The 27,842-nt window shown below is 40.4% G+C and overlaps 2 protein-coding genes across 4 annotated transcripts; both read right to left on the reverse strand.

Moving 5' to 3' along the window:
* Nucleotides 1–94: 94 nt before the first annotated feature.
* ipp (intracisternal A particle-promoted polypeptide) lies at nucleotides 95–5,063 on the reverse strand. Of its 3 annotated transcripts, none has more exons than XM_057334312.1 (11): nucleotides 4,670–5,062; nucleotides 4,350–4,448; nucleotides 3,751–4,130; nucleotides 3,331–3,542; nucleotides 2,996–3,215; nucleotides 2,275–2,430; nucleotides 2,003–2,170; nucleotides 1,794–1,931; nucleotides 1,599–1,721; nucleotides 1,120–1,340; nucleotides 95–1,006 (listed from the first exon to the last, which is right to left on the reverse strand). In XM_057334312.1, the coding sequence occupies exons 3-11, from the start codon at nucleotides 4,085–4,087 to the stop codon at nucleotides 782–784; spliced, it is 1,800 nt and encodes a 599-aa protein (XP_057190295.1). In that variant the 5' UTR covers nucleotides 4,088–4,130; nucleotides 4,350–4,448; nucleotides 4,670–5,062; the 3' UTR covers nucleotides 95–781. The 3 variants fall into 3 exon arrangements, with proteins under 3 accessions (XP_057190295.1, XP_057190294.1, XP_057190296.1); XM_057334311.1 differs by having other exon boundaries at nucleotides 4,350–4,452; XM_057334313.1 differs by lacking the exon at nucleotides 4,350–4,448 and having other exon boundaries at nucleotides 4,670–5,063.
* Nucleotides 5,064–18,450: 13,387 nt separating this feature from the next.
* Nucleotides 18,451–26,289, reverse strand: pik3r3a (phosphoinositide-3-kinase, regulatory subunit 3a (gamma)). The gene is made up of 8 exons (XM_057334808.1): nucleotides 25,872–26,289; nucleotides 24,589–24,676; nucleotides 24,314–24,412; nucleotides 24,035–24,215; nucleotides 23,826–23,948; nucleotides 23,603–23,724; nucleotides 22,537–22,713; nucleotides 18,451–19,579 (listed from the first exon to the last, which is right to left on the reverse strand). The coding sequence occupies exons 1-8, from the start codon at nucleotides 25,933–25,935 to the stop codon at nucleotides 19,378–19,380; spliced, it is 1,056 nt and encodes a 351-aa protein (XP_057190791.1). The 5' UTR covers nucleotides 25,936–26,289; the 3' UTR covers nucleotides 18,451–19,377.
* Nucleotides 26,290–27,842: the final 1,553 nt, after the last annotated feature.

A 27,842-nucleotide genomic window follows, 5' to 3' on the forward strand; every position in this document is an offset into this window, starting at 1 on the left:
AGCATTAATCCAAAGCATTAAAGAGAGCATTTACAAGTATGTCTGTCTGCTACTGCAGATAAAATATTGGATTAAATACACATTATTTCAGCTGCTAGAATTAACATTTATTAAAATATTTTACAACCATCAAACAGCTTTACACAATTTTTAGATTATGAGAAACCAAAGACAAAAAAGTTAAAACACAAAAAAGTGCAACATGTAACAACTGAAACATTTTGAAATGAGAGGCGAATGTGACACAGAATATGTATTTAGGGCAAAGTATTTTCAAAGTACAGAATAAGAGGAAATGTATTGCTAGATTATTTGCACATCGTAAACACGTCCCTTGACAACAGTACAGAAATGAGATGATAACACGGTAAAAACAAACTTACAAAATGACATAACAGACCAACGTGGTACCTTTCGAATCAACTGGAGCACTTGTCTGGAGGATCCTTACATTTCAGAATCGTTTACAACAGATCCATTACAGGATCTTCAGTCTTACATTTAAGTTCAACTTTAAGCGTTACAAAGAGCTGCTATATTAAAGTGTGGTTTGCTTGTGGCCTTGCAGTGACAAATACAGACATAGAAGTCTCAAACTCCACCCTTTGTGCACTACTATTGTATGTGTTTCAGTTTATCACATCAGATTTTACCAGGTGTCTGTCTCCACTTATTCAAAATGATAAATTAGACACTGTTTTACGTGATAAAAGAGTCGAGTTGAGCAGTAAGTGCCGAGTCAAAGAGTTTGCGTTAAATGTCCTCGGCCAGAAGCGGCCAATCAGAGCACAGCCACGCCGCCATCACAACGACTGGTGATCATGTTACCGATCTCCGTCCAAGTGTCCAGGTGAGGGTCGTAGATTTCGACCGAGTCCACAGTGACTGGTGCTGAAAAGTCTCGACTGGAGGTCCGACCGCCCACCGCGTACAACAAGCCGTTGACGCCCGCGACTGTGACACCAGCCCGCGGGACCGCCATTGATGCCACCTCTACCCACTTCTCCTGTAACATCATACAGTCATAAGCCACGCTTTAATCAAAGCATTTGCATTAAAGGCATTTGCTGATATTCGAAAGCCTGGCTCTCTAGACTTAAAAACTAAATCTAGTCTTACCTCCTCCAGACAGTATTTTTCCACAGTGTCCAATGACCCCAGAGCTTCATTCCAGCCTCCTACAGCATAGATGCAGTTATTTAGACTAGCCACACCCACATACGCCCGTCGGGTCACCATGACAGGAAGGGCACTCCAGCGGCGGGAAATAGGGTCATAGACCTCAGCCGAACGCAGCTCTGTACCCTCATCGCTGATGCCGCCAATCACATAGATGAAACCTGAAACATTCACACACACACACACATCTCATTTCACACACTTATGATGTATATTCAGAGTAGAGTTCATTATATTGCATCTTGATTTAAAATTTCAAAATTTAAAATTAAATTATGACTCAAACGTTTTGGCTTTGTATGCCCATTAATAAACCTAAACGTTTTTTGTCAAATTTGGGTTTGATAAACTTTTTCAAGTCATCGACAGTAAGTGTTTAACATGTAAAATGCTGGGTTTACTTATTTGGATGGTTGTACCTTGCAGTTCACAACAACCAAAGTAATATCGAGGTACAGCCATGCTTCCAATAACCTCCCACTTATTATCAGTTGGGTCATATCGCTCCATGGTCTTCCCAATCTCTGAGCCAATCCAGCCCCCTGAAACAATACACAATATGATAATACAACATAACAATCCCAAATCACCACAAAGTATCTGAATTTTCTTACCGAGTGCATACAGAGCTCCATGACACGAACAAACCCCCACCCCACAGCGAGGGTAGTTCAGAGATGCCACTGCTGCCCACTGTTTAGTCACAGGGTCATAACGCTCCGTACAGTCGAAGATCATGGAGTCTTTTTCTCCTGTGAAACAAAAAGATATGATTCCACCTTCAACGTACAAAGCAATGGATGATATTACAAAAAACACTCACCCCCAACCACATAGATCATGCCCTCCAGAACTGCCACCCCGAGGCCACTGCGGGCCTGATGCAGAGAGGACACGGTGGTCCAGTACTGACTGAACGAATCGAAGCGTTCCACACAGCTCAGAGCCCGACTGTCACTCCAGCGGCCACCCTGAAGACGAGTGTAACCACCTAATGACAAAAAACAGATTTGTCACCAAAGCAGAATTAAAGACACGTTTAATTTTCACATCGGACCGAATGTCATTTCTGAATTCTGACAGAAGTTCACGCACCAATGGCGTAGAGGTACTTGCGGGCTTTTCTCCTGGGCCGGGTTTTGGCCGTTTGCAAGAGATTGAGTGGTTTGCTCTCTTTAGGAGACTTGTTGACTTCAGTGTACTCTCTCAGCAGCGTCTGTAACGCCACTCGCAAACTGAAGTCAGAAATACCTGTCAGGGAAGTTTTTGAAAATGAATCCAACAGATATAGACTAGACCAGAGCTTCCCAAACTTCAGAGGGGTACGCCCCCTAAAAACACACCAAAAGCCCCCATAGGTTTGTCTTGGTAGTAAAAAATAAAGATACAGAGAATACAGATAAAATACGCAGAATTACATTCTCTCACTGCACAAAATAATCCACATTTATTACTAGTTCATAAGGGTTTCTAGTTTTCATTTTGCGATTTTAATCTTGTGATGCTAAAATTTGTAAATCATAGGCAAGATGTATTTTTTTACAAATATATTTTAAAACAACAAAAGCTAGTCAGTTCATGAGTCTATTACAATAAAATACATTCCTCCGTTTTTAAGTGAATGTTTTATGATTTTAATTGGCTGTATTCCACAGCTCCATCGTGCAATATCTCTATACCGCACTAGGGGGCAGTGGCCCCAGTTTTGGAAGCACTGAACTAGACCTCTACGTTCTTAAATGACATTTGTCTAATCAGACGATTTGAAGACATGAAGCCTTGTTTGTTCTCAGTTGCTGAGAACGCAATCACTCACCCTCTATGTACTTGTAGAGTCTCTGTGGAGACAGCAGAGGGAAGCGCACAGGCTCCAGGACCTCCACCACGTGCTTCTTCCTGTGTGGGACATCATGGAGGAGCCAGTCCATAGCAGCGGTCAACACCTGTAACTCGTCTTCAATCCTGAGCTCCTCGCTGCGCAGCAGCTTCACCAGCTGATCTTTAGACAAGCTGGAGAACTCCTCTGAAGAGCGAACCTGATGCAACGTCGACCATATCCGAATAAAGTCACCACTGTTCTGAATCATCATGCCTTACTAACTGAGCTACAGGAACAAAGAGGGATGAACATTAACATGAATCTAAACTGACCTCTAGAAAATGAACGTGGATGTAGTCTTCAGTGAACTGTAACAGTGCCATGCAGCCGATCTGCTCCAGGAACCGATAGACTCCCACACAGTTGGAGGGGTCCATGTGAGCCCGGAGGAAATCTCCACATATATCCACCACATCACTCAACTGCAGCATGTCCGCGGCCACCATCACCTCCTGTACAATGTCTACTGTCACATGAATATAGCCTGTGTGAAAGAAATGAATTATTGTGTTAACTTTTTGCGGTTTCATGCTAACAGTAAACTAATAATTGCTCAAGTCTAAAATAATACTAGTTCTTGCATCACACCTTTGAACCAACAATCTTTGGGTTACCAGCCCAAATCTTTACCCACTTTGACTTTCAGGTTCTTAAAGTGACAGACAAACACATACAGTGTAATATCAGCATACCAGTGTAGATAAATTCCAGGAGCATTTCAAAGACATCAGCTTCCACTCCCACGATTCGAACCTCCTCCTCACGGGCTTCGCTCATGGCACCTGAGAACAGAGCAGCGAAGTAAGGGCCGCTGGCGGCCAGCACCAGCCTGTGGACCCCGAAAACTCTGTCCCCCACCAGCAACTTCACATCACAGAAGTCAGAGCGAAGACGCATCTTGTTCATCTGAGCGAGCATGAGACCAGCGTGTCTCTCTGAGGAGTGAATCCCACGTTCACACGCCACCCTGGTTTCATCTCCTGCCGCAGGATGTCGAGGGCACAACAGTGATGGCCCCGTAGAGGACATGATGTTTCCAAATGGACAGATCAAATGGACAGTGGTCTTTTACCTAAGAACACACAAACACATTTAATGGAGAATCATTCAGCTGACACTTACATAAAGTGATAATGTGGGTTTCCAATTGAACAGCTAACTGTTACCAATTAATTGTCTAAATATATATTTCACTTCAGAATGCTGTTATTGATCAGAATCAAGTATTGTCATGTAATAACAAACAATGTAGTTGAAATGTTGTGGTCTTGCATGGCAAAATGAAACTTACATGAACATGAAGACATTATTTATGTCGTTAACAGAACTCTATATTCCAATCATCCATTTACAGCAGCTTGACAGTCACTCCAAGACGAAACTATGGAGCCTATCTGTGAGAATCAAGGGATCAGGCACCGCACCAGACAACAGAAACATAATTATATTTTTTGTCAATACCTATTTTCAACTGGTTATAATGGAATTGTGACAGTATACTGCACATCACTGATTTCACTTAAGCTCAAACTGAAACGCGAAGATCAAAAGCTCGAGCTCAACGTGAAGTGGGCAACAGACATATTCTCTGGTCAACAGAATTACACTTACATTTTTTTGCGATTATTTTCTCCCCTTCATTTATTCGTATGAAAAAAGACAGAACACACTTCCGCGTACTCATCGACTTTTCCGCCATCGTCATTTCCTCCTGTCAGACCAAACTAATCGACGCCGGGCTCTCACTAAATCCTTGAGTTGTGTCCCAAATGACATACTATACACTATGCACTTAAACTATGCACTATGCACTCAACCATCTACTATATGAATTTCAGAAGAGTAGTATCGTCTCAAATGTACGGAGCCCGTCTGGTCACCCCTCGGGAGAAAAAAAAACAAGACCCGCAAATCCGTGGCCACAGTTTCGTAATTCGTTCCCTCAGTTTACAAAACCGTGCTCTCGGATTAATAAACTGTACCCACGAGTTTACAATCCGTGCTCTCGGTTTTGTAAACCGTCCCCTCAGTTTTTGAAATCTGTACCCACGAATTCATAATCTGCCCACGCTTTCGCAATCCGTGCGCACGGTTTTGCAAACTGTAGCCTACTCGCGGAATTGAAGCCTCTGTCTGTCAACAGAACAAGCTCCTTCCTACAGGAACATTAACCAATATTGTATACTGTTTTATATATAAATTGTCCTAATGTGTTTACACACGAGCGCGTGGCGCATATAAAGCATGCGTTCATCGCCGCGTTTCACTGGCATAAAGTTGGAATGACATTAAACCTTCGTGAATTTAGGGACCACTTGTTTCTATTTAAATAGAAACAACCCTATTGTCACAGTAATATTATGTTAAGACATTACATGAGCACTATTATGTTATTGTTGCACATAGGCTAAATACTTTTCTGTGTATTAATTTTGTTGCTTGATTATTTTAAGGGATTTGCAGCATTAAACATTTCCATTGTTTGAGATGGATAATTAAACATTTATTTGAACCTTAGTTTTTATTAAGGCTTCAATGAGATGACTGACCCTAGTTAATGGCACAAAGACTAATTAGTGCAGATTTTATGCATTCTGTTGTAAAATCAGGCCGTTTTATTAAGTGTGATTCTTTTTTTCCGCTTCTCTGTGCGTTGCAGAACACACCGCTATTTTATAATTCTGAGCTGCCATTCTCGTGCATCAGCATTGTCGCGGCTCTTACACGAAAATTAACATGAGTTTCTTTCTGCAGAGCATCATTTCTAAGGAGAGCAACATGATACAACGAGTCCGCGTTATTTTCGGGGCAACTTGTTTGACGTGCACCATCAGTACTACACAGTGCGCGTTTCATTGATTTTAAACACGTACTTCAGAATGTAATAGTTCTGTCAGAGTTTACAATGCAGAAGCGGTGTGGTGTCATTTGGCTGTCAAATTAGCGCTTTACAGCTTTAACACATTTGAAGAGAAGTTCAGAAACATATGAGAATGCACTTTATTTGCACGCAACTCCTTTCATGCGTACTTTTATCGGAAGGGAGACAGAGAATGCACTGATTCTAACCCTACCGGTTTTTACGATGCAGATGTAACGTTTCTTCCATTGCTTGCTTAATATTGGCCTGAATGGATGTTTTTGTCTGCACGCACGCAGGTTAAAATTGCAATGCGCGGGAGCTTCAATGAGTCCGCGCGGCTTAAAGAGAACAGTGGTTGTAATATTTCTGTACCCATGCTTTATTTTTAACAAAAAGTTGCTTGTGAGTAAACAGTAATTAGCCACTGTGGACCACTGTCTTAAAGTGATAGTTCACCCCAAAATAAAATTCTATCATCATTTAGAAATTAAATGGTAGTTAAAAGTGCCCCAGAACTGTTTGTTGTCTTAAATTCTTCAAATGATCTCATTTTGTGTTCAACAGAACAAAAAATATACAATATGTTTTTCCTACTATGGCAGTGGATGATGTCCCAGAACTGAAAATTGCTAACATTCTTCCAAATATCTTTCTTTGTGTTCAACCTAAGAAAAGACATTTATATTGAAACAACCTGAGGGTCAGTAAATGATGACAGAATTTTCATTTTTGGGTGAACTGTCCCTTTAAATGTTATTTCTTTTTGCAGTGTTAAATTCTCAAAATATAGAATCCAATAAAATACTGTATAATGCAAAAATAAAATAATCAAAGAAAAAAACATCTTGACAAACTGGCCTGGTGTTACACACCTCTGTATCTCCAGTTTACAGTTTGGATTCTTGAGTCCAGCCGGGAGCAGTTTCACTCCTGAATCCTGTAGTCATTGTTACTGATATCCAGCTCTATCAGGGCAGAAACTGGTGATTGTAGAGCTGAGGCTAGACTTTCACAACACTGATCAGTAAGTGTGCAGTTGTTAAGCCTGAAAGAAAGTTTCACACACATCCAGCATTTACAAATTAAACACAAGAAACATCATTTCAATAATCAATAACTAATTAATCATCAATAATGTGATTTGAGTTAACTATAATTTGTGTACTTTGAGTTTGAACAAAATGTTTTGGGCCACTGCACCATGAACAGTGATGTGTAGAAAAAGACATTGAATTGATCTGAAAGTTGAAAATACACACAGAGCTCTTCTGTAGTGTATCACAGACGGTAACAGTCTCCTTCTGCCCTCCCATGATGTGTTGTATTTCTTTAGGTCGAGCACATCCAGCACCTCCTCTGACATCTGAAGCAGGTAGGCCATTGCTGAGCAGTGAGAAGGAGAGAGTTCATTCTCCGAGTGTTTCTCTGACATCAGAAACTCTTGAATCTCTCTACTGAGGGTCTGATCGTTCAATTCAAGCAGACAGAGGAACAGATTGATGGATCTGCCAGCTCTAAGACCTTTTTCGTTTTCAATCTTGTCTTTAATGTAAGTGATCGTTTTCTTAATGCTTTCTGCACTTTTCTCTGTGTTTGTCAGCAGATCCTGTAGGAGTCTCTGATTGGTATCCAGCGAGATTCCCAGCAGGAACCGGAGGAAAAGATCCAGGTGGCCATTCTCACTGTCAAGAGCTTCGTCCATGACTCTTTTATGCAAATTATGCAGCGAATCGAAAGCTTCTTCAGTGCGAATCAAGTAACAATAAAACACATAGAAAGCTGCCAGACACTCCTGAAAGCTCAGATGTATGAAGCTGTAGATCTTCCTTTGATGATTCACAGATTCCTCCTTAAATACTTCAGTACAAACGCCAGAATACACAGAGGCTTCGGTGACATTTCTGCCACACTCTCTCAGATCCTCTTTATAGAACATCACATTGCCTTTCATCAGCTGTTTGAAGGCCAGTTTAGCAAGTTTAACGATCACTTCTCTATTGGACTGCTGGAGTTTTTCAAGATCAACCTCATCATACTTCTGATTCCTAATATTAATGTGAATGAGCAGAAAGTGTGTGTACATTTCAGTCAGGTTTTTAGGAATTTCTGCACTGTGATCTTGCTTCAGGATGTTTTGAAGAACAGTAGCTGAGATCCAGCAGAAGACTGGTATGTGGCACATGATGTAAAGGCTTCTGGATTTTTTCATGTGTGAGATGATTCTACTCGCCTGATGCTCATCACGGATTCTCTTCCTGAAATATTCCTCCTTCTGAGGGTCGCCGAATACCTGGATTTCTGTCACACGGTTGATGTATTCAGAGGGGATCTGACTGGCTGCCGCCGGTCTGGAGGTTATCCCGATGAGAGCAGAGGGAAGCAGTTCTCCTTTGATGAGGTTTGACAATAACAAACCCACTGATGATGTCTCGGTCACATCAGAAACTTTCTTGCTGCTTGGCAACATCATTTTAATTCGGCTTGTATCCAGACCATCAAAGATGAACACAACTTTACATTCTTCATAAATCTGTGAGTCCAGATCTTTAAGTTCAGGATGCAAGTCAAGTAGAAGTTGGTGAAGACTGTACAGGTCATCTTTAATTAAGTTCAGCTCGCGAAACGAAAGCACGAACATGCAATCTACATCTTGGCTTTTCCTTCAGCCCAATCCAAAATGAACTTCTGCACAGAGACTGTTTTCCAATGCAATGCCTTTAGTAAGAACAGTCTTTAATATTTTCTTTCTTTTCTTTGCCCTCCCCTCATATTCTGGTTTAATTAATGGATAAAAAATGTAATTGCAATTGATTGGAGTATGTTGAAAGGTCTTGTAAGTTTTCTCCATCTGTAAAACCTCATGTGTCACAACTTTGCTCCCACCCTCTATAATGTACAGTTGTGTGTAAACCTGGCTCAGGAGGGTTTGATTCTCTTGTAATTTGATGACCTCAAAAATGCTCTCAAACTTGTTCTTCATGCTGGTTTGTATCTCTCTTTGACCAAATCAACAACACCGGGAGAACCGGACCATGCTGTAACTTTATGTAGGTTAAGAACAAGACTTGGTCTAGATGTCTTGTAATAGGCACAGTCAAAGTCTCCTGAATGACCTGATTGACAATACAAGCTATTGCACAGAGTGTGTCCACAACTGACAGAGACCGGATCTTTCAGAACTTGCTTACATATTCCACATCTGGAGTGAACCTGGGTCAGGTCATCCCTCCTCACACTGCAGAGACATTGAGGTTTCATAAATGAGGTTTATAATAAGAAACAAAAGATAACGTTTAACCAGAGACCACAGTAATGTTTAAAAAACAACATATGCTGGTTGGGTATGTTTGAAGCATGGCAGCAGGTTTGAGCTGGTTTAAGCTGGTCCAGCTGCTTGTAATTTCAGCAATTAATTGCATGTTTTAGTCCCGGTTTCTTTGTTTCTCCTTTTCTCCTCAGCCAATTTGCTGGGTGTTTTGCCACCTATGGGAGCGTGTCCCAGGGAGTGTCCCGATATGTGCATGTGGGAAAGTGACGTCAATGCCTACCCTCTATAACCAGCTAGCATGTAGTCATATTAGCATTTAGTTTTACAGTTACATTGTTCTGTCTCACCTGGTGTCAAAGGTCATTGTTCCATCACAAAATCCTAGAGGGGTCCACATGGAGTTATTAGAGACACATAGCTGCGTTCTATATTTGCTGGCGGAATTTCCTTTCTAGAAAACAACATTTTATGTAAATGATCAAAATAGAAAATGTAAAAAAGAAAAACATAACATAAAATTTAGCATAGTAGCCTATAGTGCAAAGTCTAGCAGAATGTTAACCTGGAGTCTGGGATCACTGTTCCATTACTAAACCCTAGAGGGGTCCACATGGAGTTATTTGACTTCATAGACACACAGCTGAGTTCTCGAGATGTCACTCTCTCTGTGCGATACTCCTCAGCACTCTCCTGCTGTCCTTCCATGGCTTTTTAGAAGCTGTGGAACCGCACATTCACAAACAAATAAGTCAATGTCCGATTCAATGTCATGTACAAGCTTAGAACAATTATCATTGTTGTTTTAACCACAATGTCTCATCTTTAAAGTTATAGTGCAACCAGTCTCAGCCTCAGACGTCATGCACACAAACCGTTGCCTGAACGTCTGATGCATAAGGCCCGATTCGCATTTCTGCGCGCATATTCGTTATTTTAAATGTAGACGCGCGGCAGGCGTGCGCAAATAGGGGGCGACGCGGCTTGCGTTTTCCGCACAGTTAAAGGCTCGATTCACATTTCGCATTGAAAACTGCGCTGAAAACGCGAGCCGCGCTTCTTTCTCTCTTCAAATGACCCGCAGTGTGTGCGCGGCACTCTGAAAAGTTGAACTATTTCCATCTCGATGCGGCGCCGACGCGTCTGTGCGCTCCGCACCGCATGCGCATCGTCCCCTATTTGCGCGCGCCTGCCGCGCGTCTACATTTAAAATAACGAATATGCGCGCGAAAAAGACGCAAAATGTGAATCGGGCCTAAGGCACACTTTTCTGGAAACATTTCAGCATGTTCAAAGTCGTCATCTGATTGGTTGAATTTTACAGGATTTCAAGCAGACGTGCGTGTCGCATTCTTTAACGGTCTGCCTGAAAACAACACGAAGCCATCTGATCGAAGAAGTAAGCTGTCGTCTTTACATCGGTTGCTATAAGAATTCATCACAATATACTAAACGCTAAATTCTTAAAAGTATGCGAAGATCACAATTATTGTTATTGCTGTTAACTTTTGACACTTTCGTGAAAGGACACCAGTCTGTTACTGCGGGAACATTTCCAAGCCTCAAAACATGACGTGGCACCAAACCGAACGTAATTGGTTGCTTTACCCGTCAATCATATGACCTCTTGAGCGGGCCTTGGCCAAAGAAAGCGGCCAAAGCTCCCAGACCTATGTGAGACTGTAGTGGAACCTAAAATATTAATTTTAAAAGAAAAATTATGTAATTTTAGGCATTATTAAAGCCACAATATGGAATATTTGGACCGCTAGATGGCGCACTTTTGAAACAACAACAAAAGGCGAAGCTAAATTACGTTATGTAGGAGAGTGTAATTATGGGACATGTCGTTTTCACCATCCAGAGGCGTATGGAGATCGCCCATCATGTTCACGGACGAGGTAATGAATTAATTTGATTTTATGTCATCGTAATGAATTCGCTTGCGAGAAACGTGGAATGTAATGCTATGTTAGCCCGCGACTGATATTGGACTTTGTCAATTGATTTGGTAGCGTAATGCTAATGCACTGTTTTACGTGTTTAAAATGTCAAGTAACGTTATTGGCTAGATATTTTTGTGCAACATATACTGTATTTCATAGGGTAACTGCCTTCATAACTATTCAAATAATCTGTGCATGAGTATTTCATGTACAACAAAAAAAGTGCTTACCTGTCTATTAAAACACATGCGAGAGCGGAGACTCTGTCGAGTCCAAGTTGGTCGCGAAGCTCTCTCCATTAAGAAAACGCTTTTATTAATATTAAAAAGTATAATTATTATTTAATAAACATTAAATTAATCCTTGTTTTATTTCTTTCGTTTGTCCATAAGCCTGCTTGCCTCATTTGGCCTACGTTTACACCTTTTTGGGTTTCCTTTACTCGCCAAAGAGTAATCGTGATCCATAATAACAGAACAACAGATGCTGCGTCCCAGATGCTGTATAACCACTTCCGCATTTGCGTGTTGCTGTAGTTTCTACAACCAGAAACTGAGGCTAGTGCAGAGCACCGGATATTAAGTCACTGATATGCGACAAATACGTACAAGGGAGACAAGGGACGGGCCATTATTTTAAATAATAATTTCTCTGGATTTGCACATTCTTGGGAACATTTGGGATAATGTAAGTACACAACTGCATGAAATATATCACACTGTGCAAGTGATTTTTGGATATTTCATAACAAAATTCTTCCATATTGTAGCTTTAACAACTGTGTCATTTTAAACTTTTATATCGTGGAACACAAAACAAAAGTTTTGAAATCTTTATACAGCTCTATTCCATAAAATGCCTACAGTGACTTGCTATTTGTGTTTAGATTTGATTGTTTAATTAAGTTTATGTATGTGAAAAATTTAGCACAAAACATCCTCTAAAAGTCATTGTCTCAACACACTTCACAACACAATATTCGGTTATACTTTCATGCAAATATATGAACAAAAGAAATATTACCTCTTAAAACAAAATATAATTTTGTGCCTTGTTAGGTTGCTTTTTCTGTCCTTTTAGTCCATAATTATTACCTGTATTCTTTTTGTCTTCTGTCCGTTGGCTTGTCTCTGGCACTTGATCTTGTGATCAGTAGCCTTTCTAGTGTCTTTATTTTGCTTTCTCGTCCCTTTTTACACAATTTCTATTGTTTGGCAATATGGAATTTGGTCATATCAGAATATTTGGGGGAGTTGTCCCCATCAGTGTATATGGTGGTTACGCCATGTAATCCTAGCTATATGGTAGATAGTTTGCTTATTGCTTTTGGTCGGTTACTGAATCTGAGCAACATCTATCAGGTATTTTGGCAAAACTTACCTGGTTAAATAAATAGCTGGCGGGCAGTACAAACAGCTTTCATGACACCTGGACACCATACATTAAAGTATTATGAAATGTTTTCAAATAAAGGAATTTTAATTCGCAAATGCCAGTTTTTGTGTATTATATGTACTGTACATTATTATGTATTGAAATAAAATGAAATACTGTGTATATGGTGTTGATTAAACCTATCTAGAAAATGTACTAGTTAAATGAATTAGTCAATATGTTTTCTCTCAGGCAGGACTCAAATGCTATCTTCATTTGAGGTGAAGAGTTATTTTTTAATAAAATGTATAGATACTGTATATATATGTATATATATATATATATATATAACATAAACAAACATATATATAGTTCTATGATGTAACTTGGAAGCTGCATTTCACACGCTGGCACATTCACAAAGCTCTTAAAGCCCATCTGCCCTGCTGACACAGAGAGTAAGGGCTAATCCACTGTTCACATGGGGGATCTCCTGGAGGAACATCTCCAATCTGCCAGCTACCACTGAAACCTTTTCTGTTTAGACTTCTCTAATCCTAAACTTTCCATTATTTAACCTAGCTAACAATGCTAAAAGTGTAATTGCCTACTATAATGACATTATTTTGCAGTAAGTTGTAAAAGTATATTTAGTTTATGTTTATTTTTAAAAAAGTACATTCTTATATAATAGGTTTTCTAAGTGCCTTGCAATAATTCACAATGAAGAAATGTCTCTTATAACCTTGGTTATCAAATATAAAAAACTGACCTTGGATGTTTTCCAATAACACAATTGGACTATAAAGTTTGGCAAGGCCAGTTTAAGTTTTAAAATATATAATGTACCTAAAATATACATTAGTATACAGTAACTCCATCCTGTCAAAATGTACTACTGTTGGAACATTTATGGATTGGGTAGATGTTTTTTCTCTCTCACAGCAATACTGCAATTACAGAGAATTTAAAATATGATTGGTTTTAAAGGTAATACGTAAGAATGGCATTTTCCAATTTTAATTTGTTGGTATCAGTGTAATGCCAGGTTTTTTTAAGAAAACGTCTCAGGTTACGCATGTAACCATGGTTCCCTGAGTAGGGAACAAGACGCTGCGTCGACATTGTGACGCTATGGGAATGCCCTCTGCGTGATCGCATCTGAAGCACGTATGTAAAATCAGTCCAATGGGGAGACTGTACATCATAGGCGGGTGACGTAAGGCACCAGGAAGCTATAAAAGCACATTCCAACAGCTGGCTTCAGCCTAAATGTGCCGAAGCAAGGCGTGACAGGAATGCAGGGAGTATGGAAGGGAGACGCAGCGTCTCGTTCCCTACTCGGGGAACCATGGTTACATGCGTAACCTGAGACTTTCCCTTTCAAGGGAACTCTACGCTGCGTCGACATTGTGACGCTATTGGAACGCAATACAAATGCACCATACTGCCAAATGCCTGTCTGTGTGTGTGTAAGCACTGCACACATCTAAGACAAAAGCACCTGGCCCAAAGGTGTAGCTACGACATCCAGCTCAGAGAACCTGATGAACATGAGCAGAGAGGATCAACCTGAACTGAAGCGCCTAGCCATAAAGCCCTGGAGGCTGCCATACCCCTAGTAGAGTGAGCTCTGATGGCGACAGGTGACGGCCGTCCAGAGACCTCATATGCAAGACAGATAGCCTCAACTATCCACTTGCTGAGTGTTTGCTTGGTCACCGGAAAACCTTTCCTGGATGAACCAAAACACACAAAGAGTTGCTCAGATCTCCTCCACGAAGAAGATCTGTGCACATAAGCATCCAGTGCTCGCACTGGACACACCAAGTTTAGCTTCTCCTGGTCCTGATCCCCAAACGGGGGAGGGCAGAAGGCCTGTAAGACAATGGGCCGCGGCACATTAGTAGACACCTTTGGCACATAGCTATGCATAGGGTACAAGAAAGCCTTAACCATCCCAGGCGCAAATTCCAGGCACGGCGGGGAAACCAACAGGGCCTGAAGGTCACCCACTCTCCTCAGAGAAGTGACTGCCAACAAAAATAAGGTCTTAAGACTTAAGTTTCTTCCACTGTGCCAAGGCACGTGACCATGATCATGCATAAACGGGTTGCCCCTCGGGGAGAACCCTTTGGTTTTCAGCCACCACTGAAATGGTTTCATGTGTAGTAGACCCAAAGGTATTACGTTGGACGCTGCTGCCGTCCGACCTAACAGTCTCTGAAACTGCTTCACAGTGTATGACTGACCTAACTTCATTCTGCCCATGGCTAAAAGAATGGACTCGATACGAGCAGGGGACAGCCGAGCCTGCATTGTAGTCGAATACATATTACACCCAGAAAAGAGGTTCTCTGAGCTGGAGAAAGCACACTTTTCTTGGCGTTGAGCCTCAACCCCAACATCCTCATATGAGAGAGCACGGCATCTCGATGCTGCACTGCTTAACCAGTCGTCTATATAATTCAGCACACGGACGCCCTGGAGTCACAAAGGAGCCAGGGCTGCATCCAGGGGTGGAGCCAGGGGGCCACCATAAATTAATCTTTGGCCACCCCCCGGCCCCCCTACCGCTTTGCCAGCAACTTTTTTGCGGAACCATTTCTGTACACAGTTGTTCCCATATGGACGCATTTCAACAGCGCACCTCAAACAAGTACTTCTCCACCCAAACTGAAGGTGGCGGTAATACACTCAACTTGAATTTCAACCACCAACACAATTACAGAAGAAGAAGTAGTGTTGTTGTTGTTCGCGTGTGCTCCAACGGACTTTGCGCGTGCAGTCGGAGGACTTTCTGTTTCCCGCCGCGAGAGAAGAAGTCACAGGTAAGTTAACAAGAAGAATTAAGTTTATTCACTATGTTTGAAGTGTTTCTTGTCTTAATGTATGTATATTATGCCTGGCGTGCTGAAGTTGAAACAGACATGGTAAAGTTTGCTAAGTTAATTTAGGCTGTTAACTTAGCAGTATGAAAGTCGCAAGTTTCACTGTGTCAGTGTCATTTAAAAGAGCTTTGTAGAAGGCCATTAAAAGTAGAGTCAACTTTCAGTGCTGATTTAGCTTAATGGTGGTGGTCTGTCTGTGTCATATCCTTGAAAGGGAATTAAAATGTTTTGTTGGCAGCCAAATGATAATATGCAAAGTATTGCAAAGGAATATTTTTTAAATGCTTGCCCATAATGTTAAGGTTACTATATTTTGTTTTTTTCTGTGATATTGTAATGTTTGTTTGATAAAAGTGCATTCTTGTATATTCTTATGTCGTGTAAATTGTCATTATGGTGTGAGCTTTATCACCAATTAAAAAGACACCACCTTCTGCAATGCCACACTGTTTCAGATCTTTTTTTCAAAGCTTATGTGGATCTTCATGATGTAATTCTACATGGCAATCACTGCCTGTTTAAGTAAATGAGTGAGTGACTAAGAAACACTGCTAGATCCACAGTGACTGGCCACATAGGAAAAAAAAGATGATATCAGTTTCTGTGCTACCACTGTGTGAGCTATGGTCTCAGTCTGGCCACCCCTATGAAAATTGTCTGGCTCCGCCACTGGCTGCATCCATGCACTTCGTAAAGGTGCGGGGTGAAAGGGCTAGACCGAAGGGGAGAACCCGATGTTGGTACGCCACGCCCCCAAAGGCGAACCTCAGGAATCTCCTGTGTTGCGGGAGGATAGAGATATGAAAATATGCATCTTTTAGATCTATCGTGACAAACCAGTCCTCGGATCTGATTTGTGCAACGACCTGCTTTAAAGTTAACATCAGATGTTCCCACACTGCCAGATAATCTATAAGAGGGACCAGCCTCACAGGGGGACCAGCCTCACAGGGCTGGCTGCTCGCATATGGCTGAATTTAGCCCTACATCCCGAAACATATTGGCGGGAGTCTGTGCTGATATTAATACGATCTCTCCCCTCGGAGAGAGATCGTGGACGTCCCGCACACGAGACGCCCGTTTTTTTTAGACGGCATTGCCCCGAAGCGCGCGACGCGGCAGGGCAAACAGATACATTTCACAGGGGCATCAGGGAGAGCCGGTCATCAGGAATTTTCTTAGCCGAAGCCTTCTTAGCCACGATAACAGCCCTCAGGTCTCTTCTCTGCATAGAAGGGTTTGATGGAGATAGCATTTGAGTCCTACCTGAGACTCCTACCCACCCCCGTCAGACTCATCGAGCTCTTTTAACACATCTGCCTGGTACACCTGCAGGACAGCCAGAGTGTGTGTAAACTTGCCCCAGACTGCCCTGCAAGCTTTCCCCACTAGTGACGATGTTAACTTCACGGGTTTAGTGGGGAGTGTGGGAGCTTTTAGTGACGACACCGCGGAGGGGGAGAGATAGCTCGCAAGCTTCTGCTCGACCCGGGGCATCGCCGAATACCCGCGCTCACTCATCCCCACGAAGTTGGAGCACATGGTGGCATGAGGAGTGTGAACGCGGGCAGAATATGGAGTTTTCCACGACCTCACTGTGGAGGACGGGAACGAATGGCAGACAACGCCGCGGCGGTAGGGGCTTCTATTTAAGAAAGCGCTCATCCAGCATACTCCGGGACTAGCGCTCTGCTTTTCAGCCTACCAATCTAGTTTTAGGTGGACTGGACCCCACGGGTGAAGGTTGAGAAAGGGCAAGACCCATCTGGGACCCAACTGGGATCCCCACGATCGGAGCTTCCGCGGGGAGCACGCGGCCTGCCACCCTCCTCGAGGAGCGACAAGCGCGAGCGAAGCGTGCAGAGTGGCAGCCTGTCACAGTGCACACAGTCAGCTCCTATGGTAGAATCTAATATGTAATAGGTGTGTATTCTAATATAACACTGCACAATATAACAACATATAAAACTAAATGCACATAAACTATAATAAGTGCACACAAAATATGAGTTTAAGCACTGAGCACATACTATGTGCAAAATATATTTTTATTACACAAAAGCACATGAAAGGCCTAGAGCAAACTTGGAGTCAGGCTGTGAGAACATATGATGCATATGGTGGGGAACACAATGGCAGATATGTTTTTCTTACATAATGGTGTATATGTTTTTCTTAGCGCGTGAGATGCATGTGTATGTTTTTCTTTTTAGAAATTTGAGGAACACTTGCCACGATTATATTCCAAATAAAGAAGGTTGAAACATAACTGTGACAAAAGGCAAGAGGAGTGGGCCAAGGGGCGGTCCAGGAATTCTGATTGGAATATAATGATAGCAAATGAGAAAGGCGACGGGCTAACAAAAAAGGATGATATCACATGAAACCTGATTGGTGAACAATATGAAAAACAACTTGAGATTTCTGTATAAAGTGTGGAGTCAGATGTATAGTTGTTGGATCACTTCAGATGAACTCTGAATATCTCACTTTGCTTGCTCGAGCAAATAAAGATTGAACAATTGGCATCTGGAACCCTTGTCTCCGAGATTTCTTTCTGCGTTGTAAGGTCGATTCGCTTCAACACTCCCTCGAGAACTGACCGTGCATGCTCAACACCGAGACAGACCACACACAGATCGTGTGGACACGGAGGAGCACAAGACTTAAAATTCTTAGACATACTTTCACTAAATGCACGCACAGACACACACATACGGCTTGCTGAGGCACAAAAGGCTGAAGCTGGCTGTTGGAATGCGCTTCCTGGTGCCTTACGTCACCCACCTATGACGTGCTGTCTCCCCATTGGACTGATTTTACATACGTGCTTCAGACGCGATCACGCAGAGGGCGATCCCATAGCGTCACAATTTCGACACAGCGTAGAGTTCCCTCGAAAGGGAAGCCAAATTTGTAAATAAAATCTGTTAAGTTGTTATAGTTAAAACTGTCTCATATTCTGTTCAAATCAAACAACTGAATACACAATTGAACAAACAAATTTTCTATTTTAAACTTTCAGATTATAGGACAGTTTCATACGAAAGAAATTAAGCGCAGGCTCTAAACTTATAGGCTCTTTTATATTTTTATTTTCTTAAAGCATGCAAGGTTAAACTTTGTAGCAAAAAATAAAAATCATTTAAAAAAAAGTTTGCTCATTTTAAGGATGAGCGGTTTGGCATCATGTCATTCACCATAGACTCACTTGTTTGTTAAACTCAAAGCATTCATGAAGTCTGTAAAGTAGGCTGTTCAGCCCATATGACAACTCAACTGTCCTGGCTATCCTAAAAAGCATAGTAAAAATAGTAAACATTAGAAATATGCCACAAACTTAAATTCAACAAGTACGTCTTGTGATTGTTTTTAACAGATGCTTGCTGGGCTTCAGATATTCAAGTTTTCTTCTTTCAAGCTGTACTGTTAAAAACAGTTTTTGAAAACAGTACCTGGAACAAATATACACCCTGCGTCAACTTAAAATCATGGGTGCGTATTCGTAAAAAACTGAACTGCGCATACTGTATCTTGAATCAGAAATAAAGCAAGATTTTAACGTTTGCCTTTCAATAAATGCAATGCAATAACTGCACCTCATTGTGCTACATTCACATAATACATTTTAAATGTTTTCAATAATGATTGAATCTTAGAAAAGTTAAATGCATTCCTCGCCACGAAAACTGCCACTTACAAATCCTGTCGTTTATATTGTTAGTGTTGTAAACATGTCTACGGTGGGCTCATCAAATATTGTTCAAGAACTGATGTATCATTATGACCATGTGGAATGCTTTGTCCTTTAGAAAGTGCAATATATTCAACAGCCTTGACAGCTGGTTCCATCCTTCGCACAGTGTACGTTGTTCACATTGTAATGCAAAGCCACGTGCCAACTACGGCGAAGTCTAATTCAGTCTTAGTGCACTTAGTGATCTTCATCGAGAAGTCTTCTGCAGTCAGGGCGAGCGGGCTCAGCTGTGACCGGCAGGAGCAGAAGACATGTGGACTGGATACACAAGCCGTACGTCCAGCGCCTGGTTGTGCTGTGCCAAAGACGTGTGATGATAGTGCATAACTAGGTCCTTCAAAGACTTGTGCAGATCGAACGGTTCAACAAATCCGTAGCCGTGCTCGGTCTGGCGAATCACACAGTGCCTCACTTGGTTGCCGACCCTGTGGATAAAGAGATGATGAGCAGGGTTTGGACATTTCAAACACATGGCTAGCACTACGAAAAAAGACGGCACATTTCCACTGCGGGAACTTTCCCCCGGAACTCAGGACTTTGGGGCAGTACTCGGTGAGTTTCCACCGCAGTAACCGGGATCAAAACAAAATTCCAGGTAAAAATTCCTCATGATGTAGTACTTTTCCAGAGTTCCAGAAGATTCAGGGGTGGGCCTTGGTCATCGAATATGCTGATTGATTGAGTTCACAATATCATTGGTTGACTCTACATGCTGCATCGTGTTCCGGTAAAAGCAAACCACCATTTTTAAAAGTTTGTTGCGGTGCGTGTAGTTTCAGCTGTTTACTGTTTGAAATGGATAAAAAATACGACAGATGGACCGACGACGAGGTCCAGGCTTTATTAAAGATCGCGTATCACAGGAAGTTTCTGCCAATCTCATATTAATCTTGAGTGCCAATGTTGTTTCATCAGCTAACGTGAGCTGCTGCACAACGTGATATGCAACATAAAATAAGCCAAAAGAAACCAACGCTGTTCCGATCAGAGAAGCGATGAAGTGAGTCGTACTGTATATTAAAAGATCGAATGACATGCTAAAAAACTAGTATGTGATCTGCATGAAATGTAATACAGTTTATGTAGTATGTCTTTTTGAAAGATTTTTCTCATTCATTACTGTCTCAAGCAAAGACAGCGCAGCTTCAAAGAGACACGAGCCAATAGCGCTCTGTCAGAGCGTTTCATTGGTTGAATGTACTTAATGAACACGCCCTTCACTGAACGAACGAGTCAATTGAGTCAAAATGAGACTGACTGAACTGCTACATGTCGTTCATGGTCTAATATTCTCTGTGTTGCAACAATGCATATCCAGTAGTTACTCAACTTTTCTGAAAAATAAAGGTAATGACCTGGTTTAATTTAATTCCAAGGTAAAGAAAATTATGTCGAAACAGGTAAATCTTTGTATGGAACATTTAATTACACAATTTAAATTAGTTAAACCAGATAAATTTTAGTAGACTAATATAATGTAGATTTCGTCGACTAAAAATAGACTAAAACTATGATAAATTGGGATGACTAAAACTAAATTGCATTTTAGTCAAAAGACTATGACTAAAACTAAATCAAAATTTGCTGTCAAAATTGACACTGATCTTAATTCTAATTTCAGTTAAGCTTTAAAATGTTAAAATTCTTTATTAAGTTGTATGTGCAACAAAATAAGTTACTGAAATATATACTGTTAATATTTTGAAAATAAATGTTATTTGAATTTCAGTTTCATTTTTGAATTTTGTTCAAAATATCGAGATGTGTTTCATATCGTGAACCCAGTATCGAGATATGTACCGAATCGAGAGCTGAGTGTATCGTTACACCCCTAGTAGTATTGCATACGTCGTATCTTCGAATTTAGTTTGATCAAATTTATAAAAGAGAGATACAGCTGTACGATTATTTCCAGAAAAACACGAGCTGCTAGAGGTGGGAGTAGTGGGGAGAGTGGGATGGAACTACAGCACGAGCAAGCAACACATCATCACATCATCCCTTCGTGTTTTGTACATTATGCACGTACACAACGATTGCCAACAAAACACAGATGTGTGATTTAGTTTGACCGCGTGCAGTTCATGTCCGGCATCTTTTAGCACTGGGACCGCGCCATCTATCAGTTTCAAACGATCACCAAATCCAGCGTTAAATCCACCATTTATATAACATTTACATTTAGTCATTTAGCAGACGCTTTTAGTGACCAACATAACATCCATCACTGAAATGCCGTAAACAAACAGACACACCTAAACTTCACTATCGCAAGAGTAACGAACTGCAGCGCAGCCGTCTTGATGCAGCGAAGATAATCTTGATGGTAAGCGGGTCACACTCGTCGGTTGGCTCGTGGGCGGGCTCTTTCTTTCGCCTTGCTGTGCTTTTCTGGGAGAGTGGCCAATAAAATGAATAGGATCCCTTTGACGTCACAGCGATCCAGAATTATAAAAAAACTTTCCGAAACAAGTTGGAGTGCCGGGGAAGTGTATCAAGTACAGAAATACTACGTCATACATCCAACTCGTTTTTTAACAAGTTGACCATGTTAAGCATGAGAAGCCAGCACGTTTAACAGTGTAAAGAAGTCAGAATGCATGACATAGCATGATACCCGATCTTTAAGTGTTTTTGCTGAGGACGAAATCCAACGGGAATTGGAAACGATGACCCGCAATGAAAATGTATACTTAAAAATATCTAGTCGGTTATACAAGCGGGGCATTGTCGCACAAACGAGTGTCTGTAGCTTTATGTGAGGTCATCGTTGTTCGACATTACCACCCCCTCCTGGACTGGGAGGAGCAGTCACATGCAGTCCTAGTCACAGGACTGATTTGCCTAGTCTTCACGATACTTTAGACTGCTATGGAAATGCAGACAGCAACAGGTCTGGGGAGAAAAAATGTTCCTGGGACAAATTGTTCCAGGTAATTTCGGTGGAAATGCGTCGAGACAACGTTTTTTTCTAATGGGATAATTTCACAACGCCACGATGAAAGCTACCAAGCTATTTGGTACGATGAAAGCTATCAAGCTATTTGGTACGCCTCATTCTGTTGAAAATGTTTGTCTAAGGAGATTACGAAACTGTAAGCTTGAGTTTATGCACCTGTTAATAATGAATACAGCTGAAAAGGCCAAACCCGATAATTAGAAGGGGGTGGCCACATACTTTGGCCATGTAGTGTATGTCAGTCACACAGTCTCTTTCTTTCTTAAAATATGGATCAGGCTTTGTCATACACAAGATTATCTACAACATAAGTATATTAGGTTTTAAGAAATATTTTCATCATATGCTGTTAGGAACCGCATTAGTGTATATTCCAACTTGTAGCTTACTAACTTGCAATTGAATTATCATAAATGTACTTACATTACAGAGCAGGCATAGCAATCCTTCGAGCTGCTGTTGCGGATAAGGAAAGCTCCAGACGGCTTGCCGTGAAGTAGCTCCTCTGCCTCACTTCGACTGAGATCTCCCACAAACCAGCTACCTTCTTCAAACACCTCTGCACTCCTTTCTTGATTCTCTTTCGCCTCACACGGACACCTGAGAAAGTAGAGACTCTTTAATTCAATAGTCTATATCTGTTTATTAAACTCTCTGTTCGATCTATCCATGATAATTCTGTTACACATCAGGATCATAATGTGGCCATTAGGAGGTCTGAGAGCAGTATCCCAGCTGTTCCTCTAAATGACCAGCCATTGTCCCTTTGTCTCCGACAGACCTTACAGAGCTATTGCATCAGACAAAGCAGTCAGATGCATCCACACTTGCTGCTTTTGACTTGGCTATCAGTAAGGAATTAAATTGTTTTGGGTTGCTGTTTTGCGATGGTTTACAATACTCTTTACCGTTCTATGTTAAATATACCATTATATGTTAAAAAAATTATTATACAGGTACCAATATTTTGTAATTTTTTTAAATAAATATCTGGAATGATTTGCAGTGACTGGTAGATCATTTGTTAAATTCTGCCTTCATACTGGACAAAAGACTGAAGGATGAAACCTGAGCTATATCTAGGGGTTAGAATATCATACAGGCTTGAGCTCTTTTGACTTGGACAAGCAATCACCCAGAACACCCTCCCAACCAACCAGAGCACAACAGCAACCACCTAGCAACTGTACAGAAGCATGCTAAAAATGTTCAGGACACCCTAGCAACCACATAGCAATGCCTTGACAATCACCCCTAGCATCCCAGCACAGAATTTTGCATGGAGCAAGAACCATTTGCATTTATTTATTTAGCATGTCAAACCGCTCACATGGTCTTCAGGAAACAAAGATCTCCTTTTTATAATTATATATCTATAATACCATGTCTATTATTAACAGTGCTTATGCTTTCAAATACAACGTGTATGTATTCCTATGCGCATGACTGTAGAAAAACATTCAGGACCTGTAGCAGATCTAACACTCACTCATTCGAATCACTGTAGATTCCCTCTTCAAAGTTCCTGCATGAGTCTTCTTCCGAATGACACAGTTCTTCTGTCACGTCTGATATATTGAAGGTCTCAACAGCATTTCTCCTTTGAATTTCCTGTGTAGCAACAGGGAAAGTCTTAGGAGAGCAATGTATTTAGTAAAATTTCTTTAGAGTTCTATGTCCAAAATTATTATTTTCGCATTTTCATGGCTTACCTGTAACAGCGTGGCATAGGCATCGTATAGATGGTCATACTCCGTCGCTTTTTGAAATAGCCTTAAATATTCCTGTAGTTTTTCTCTGGAAGCACCTGAATACTCATCCTTCACAGGTTTATCCTAAAAACACACAAGTTTAATGAATAAAAATGTCCACAGGTAAAAATGTATATCTTTACCATAGCAGTCATTGAGGAGATACTAACCGGACTATGGTGGCACACTGGATAAGCCAACGTGACATCCAGGGCAGTGTTATAGTGGGCTAAGGTTCTGTGCCTGTAGTAAGATATCAGCTCTGGCACTGAGGTGAAGGTGAGAGGCTCAGAGAATCCATACTTCCCATCCAGATGATAGATCCTAATGAGTTTGTTGGATGAATTTTTCCTATGGAGATTTTTAAATGATTAGTAGGTCACTTGTTAATAGACATGACGGTTCCATTTTCAATAAAACAAGACTCCTAAAACTGCTGCTGTCCTTACCTTACTGTTAACGTATATTCTCCCTGAACCTTGGAGGAGGCATTTCGGACAAGGAAAGCACCATCCGGCATGCCGTAGAGTATTTCATTCACTTGCTCTCTAATAGTCAGACACCAGAAGTATCAAGTTAAAATAAATGTTTATATATATTTTGAAACCTTTTTGAAACCAAATGTAGCAAGACATCAAACATAGGAAGACTTTAATATGTTTGAGATTGTAAATAAACAAAATTATATAGAAGTTCAAAAATAAAATTGTTGAAAATTTCTTACCGTGATATGTCACCCCAGTACCACTCGGCCTCCTGTAATAAAGTGTTTGGTTCCATCTCCTCCAGCAGATGATCATCATTACTGATGTCTGATTAAAGAAACACATACAAGTTATTATTAAGATGAAAAAATATGTTAAATCATATTTAAAACATATATTTCATCATATGCTACCTTTCTAAAAGACTGGAAAACCTTATGTGGTTGCAAATGATGTCATCATATATATATTATATCAGTCAAACTAGATCAGCTTAAAGGTTTGTCTAAATAGTCAAAATTGATTTAATTTCGATTGATTTGTAATACCAATTACAATAAAGTAAATATTAAATGCAATTCACATTTAAAATTCACAACATTTTAAGTAGTGATTACTTAAAAAAAAAAAACATTCTATAACATATACCCATTCACCTAATTGTATCTATCATTCATAATCCCAAAACACTTGTTTTTTTATAAAAATCAAATACAGATTAAAGAACCCATACTACAAACTAATATTAGTATTTTAGTAATCTACTTGAGAAAAAATATCTAAACGCGTATGTAGAAGGAAATGAACAGAGCGCGAGTCGCCATTCCTGTAATGAAAAGCAGGTGGCCAGCAGAAACAGAAACTTTAATTCCCAACATTTCAACTATTCACTTCACAAGCCAACATTAGTGCTTATAAGACATGATATGTTTCTATAAAGACGTTCGTCTAGAGCTATTAGCAGACGGTCTAAAGTGACAGCTGTAGACTGAAGAACGCTCAGGATTTCCCCGGTATTCCCCTTTGCCCATCTGCGAATCCTACTATAGAAACGGCGTCGCTCATAAATAATAATCCTGTACCATGACGTTCCGACAGCAGTTACAGCTGATTGGCCGGAAGGCAGACGTTGCGTAGACAATGCATATTAATGCAGTTGCGCGACTGGACACTGAATGACTGTTACCAAGCGACGTCACGGTTTTCTATGTAATATTCATGAACCCAGTCTCCCCGTAGTAGGGTTGACGATTTTGTGGCCCGCACTGCTGACCCCAATGAACTCGGCGATGACATGTTGAGACATGCTGAATTCAACGAATAAAAAAAGTCCCAGACTGTGTCAGCTCACTTTCATATTAACTTTCGCAAATGTATATAAAAATAATGTTGATTCGTAACCTAGTTTAACTGTAAGTGTGACACAAACACTGGTTTCGAACCAGAACAAAGACAGAGCGACTAGAAAAGCCTAACGTAAGTGTCAAAGAAGGAGAGATTTAATAAAGTTATGTAACGTTACCTGTGCCGGTCGTGCTGACCCGACTCATTTCGATGTAGGAAAATGGTTCTGCAGACGATGACATCCTTTCTTCAACAATGGATTGTGTTGCAGAAGTGAATTACGGCCTTTAAGTGCTGTAGATCTAAACGTAAAACAACAATAAACGAATCCACGAAATATTTCCGTAAGGAACGCGCAAAACAATGGTAGGACGACGTTCAAAACGTAAAAACTCCTTATGTTTCGTCTTAATGCAAATGTCCAGTCGTAAAAAAATCGTCAGACAGTCATTAAAAATACAACTTAGCGCTAAAGTTAATGATCGTGCGTAAGAAGAACATACATGTTCACTTGTTAATAATTCAACCTCCTAAAGTTACGTTGCGTTAATCTACACGTCCATAATGAACAATGTTGTGAACGTCTCAAACTCTTACAAAGCTTGGGACGTTATAAGTGTCTTTGGACGATGCCATAAACATAGGTAGGGGACACTCTAAAAGCTGGAAATTCAGTGGTTGTTGTTTTCATAAAACTGTACTATCATTGTAGTTTTTATATAGGTATTTGGCCTTGCCTTTATTATCATGTATATCCAAAAGGTTTCAGAGCTTTGTATTAATCACATACAGTTTATATAAAGGACTTGGAAGCGTTGATGTAAAAGAATTCACCCTCTCTCCCCCGAAATGATGGTACGGTCTATTTTTTGCCCTGCACTAATGCATTGTGCCATTTCTTGCATTTCTTTAACAACATGTAAATTGTATGCCCAAAATTCGTATTTAACATGCACAACGAATGGTGCATTTTTATAATATGTATGTAATCGAATAAAAAGGAATAAAATGTCGTGGTGCACGTCGTGCCAGCTGCACAAAGGGGGTGTTCCTCCAGTCAGGGAACATTGTGTACTGTTACCATTGTCTACCTTTTGACATAGTGAAAATTCTACTTTTTAATAGTGTTCAACTACCTGATGGGTTGGGCTTGGAAATCAGCATGCTTTTAAAAAACTTTAATAAGTAGTATTAAAGAGCAGATGAGTGTGTGACACTTCAAATTGTTTTACGTTGACATTTATTAACTTGGCAGAAAGCTTTGGCTCAAGCCATTTAGGAATTTTAAGCCCCATAACTGTATATTGCGCTACACCTCTTACCTTATTGAAACTTACAATTAGAAACTTTCCACTCAATAAAACATTTGGAAGAAAGAAAGTCTTCCTTGACTGAGGCTAAATAAAGAGAAATTAAATAAGGCTATTAAACAGTGCAAGATATTTTAAATATTCATAAATTTAAAAAAATCCTCCTAACAGGCTTTCATTCATTTTTCATTAGCAATTGATTTAATGCTTATCAATTATATTTATTACGTAATATAATAAAGATTTGCCATGGTTGCCGAAAATATGAGGCACTGTGGAATTGGCATCCTTTAGTAGAACTTATAAACTCCAAAACTATTAATTAATTAAATGGGGCAGAAGTTTAATTGTACAGCAGAAAATAACAATTTAGAAAAAAGTCTCTTTTATTAAATAGAAAAAGGAGCAATATTTATATCAATATTTTTTTAAATCGTCCTGCTGTATTCCATGGAGGAGAAATCCCTTTATCCAAAGACAAATAAACCAGCACCAGTCACGATAACTTTAATGAAAAGCAGATGGCTGGCTGACTTTCCCCATTTCGCCTATTCCCTTGTGAAACGTCATTAGTGCTTAACATGATGATACAATATGTTTGATATTCAGTTTCTTTATTTAAAGTAAATTTAGATTCTGTGGGCGGCGAATCGGCTGAAAACACATCTCTTTCGTCAGGACCTGACTGATCATTTCTGACTTCTATATCTTTTCTACTCTATCTATCTATATATATATATATAAATCTTAAAAAACTTAGCTCTACACTGGGCTTAGTGAGACATGTTTTATTGCACTTATGCTTATTGTTGTCCATGCTGACCCAATTGCTTCCATTG

This window comes from Triplophysa rosa, linkage group LG5, assembly GCF_024868665.1.
Source record: "Triplophysa rosa linkage group LG5, Trosa_1v2, whole genome shotgun sequence".
NCBI classification, from domain to species: Eukaryota; Metazoa; Chordata; class Actinopteri; order Cypriniformes; family Nemacheilidae; genus Triplophysa; species Triplophysa rosa.

Bases quoted from the DNA above. Each gene is read 5' to 3' on its own strand.
- ipp (XM_057334313.1), bottom strand. From the start codon at position 4,087: ATGTCCTCTACGGGGCCATCACTGTTGTGCCCTCGACATCCTGCGGCA. The intron at 1,341-1,598 runs GTACAACCATCC...TGAATGTTTCAG, and splicing joins TGGTTGTTGTGAACTGCAAG to GTTTCATCTATGTGATTGGC. The intron at 1,007-1,119 runs GTAAGACTAGAT...ATGATGTTACAG, and splicing joins AAAAATACTGTCTGGAGGAG to GAGAAGTGGGTAGAGGTGGC.
- pik3r3a (XM_057334808.1), bottom strand. From the start codon at position 25,935: ATGTCATCGTCTGCAGAACCATTTTCCTACATCGAAATGAGTCGGGTC. The intron at 23,725-23,825 runs GTAAGCCATGAA...GTTGCTACACAG, and splicing joins CCTATGCCACGCTGTTACAG to GAAATTCAAAGGAGAAATGC. The intron at 22,714-23,602 runs GTGAGTGTTAGA...CTACTTTCTCAG, and splicing joins ATCTACAGTGATTCGAATGA to GTGTCCGTGTGAGGCGAAAG.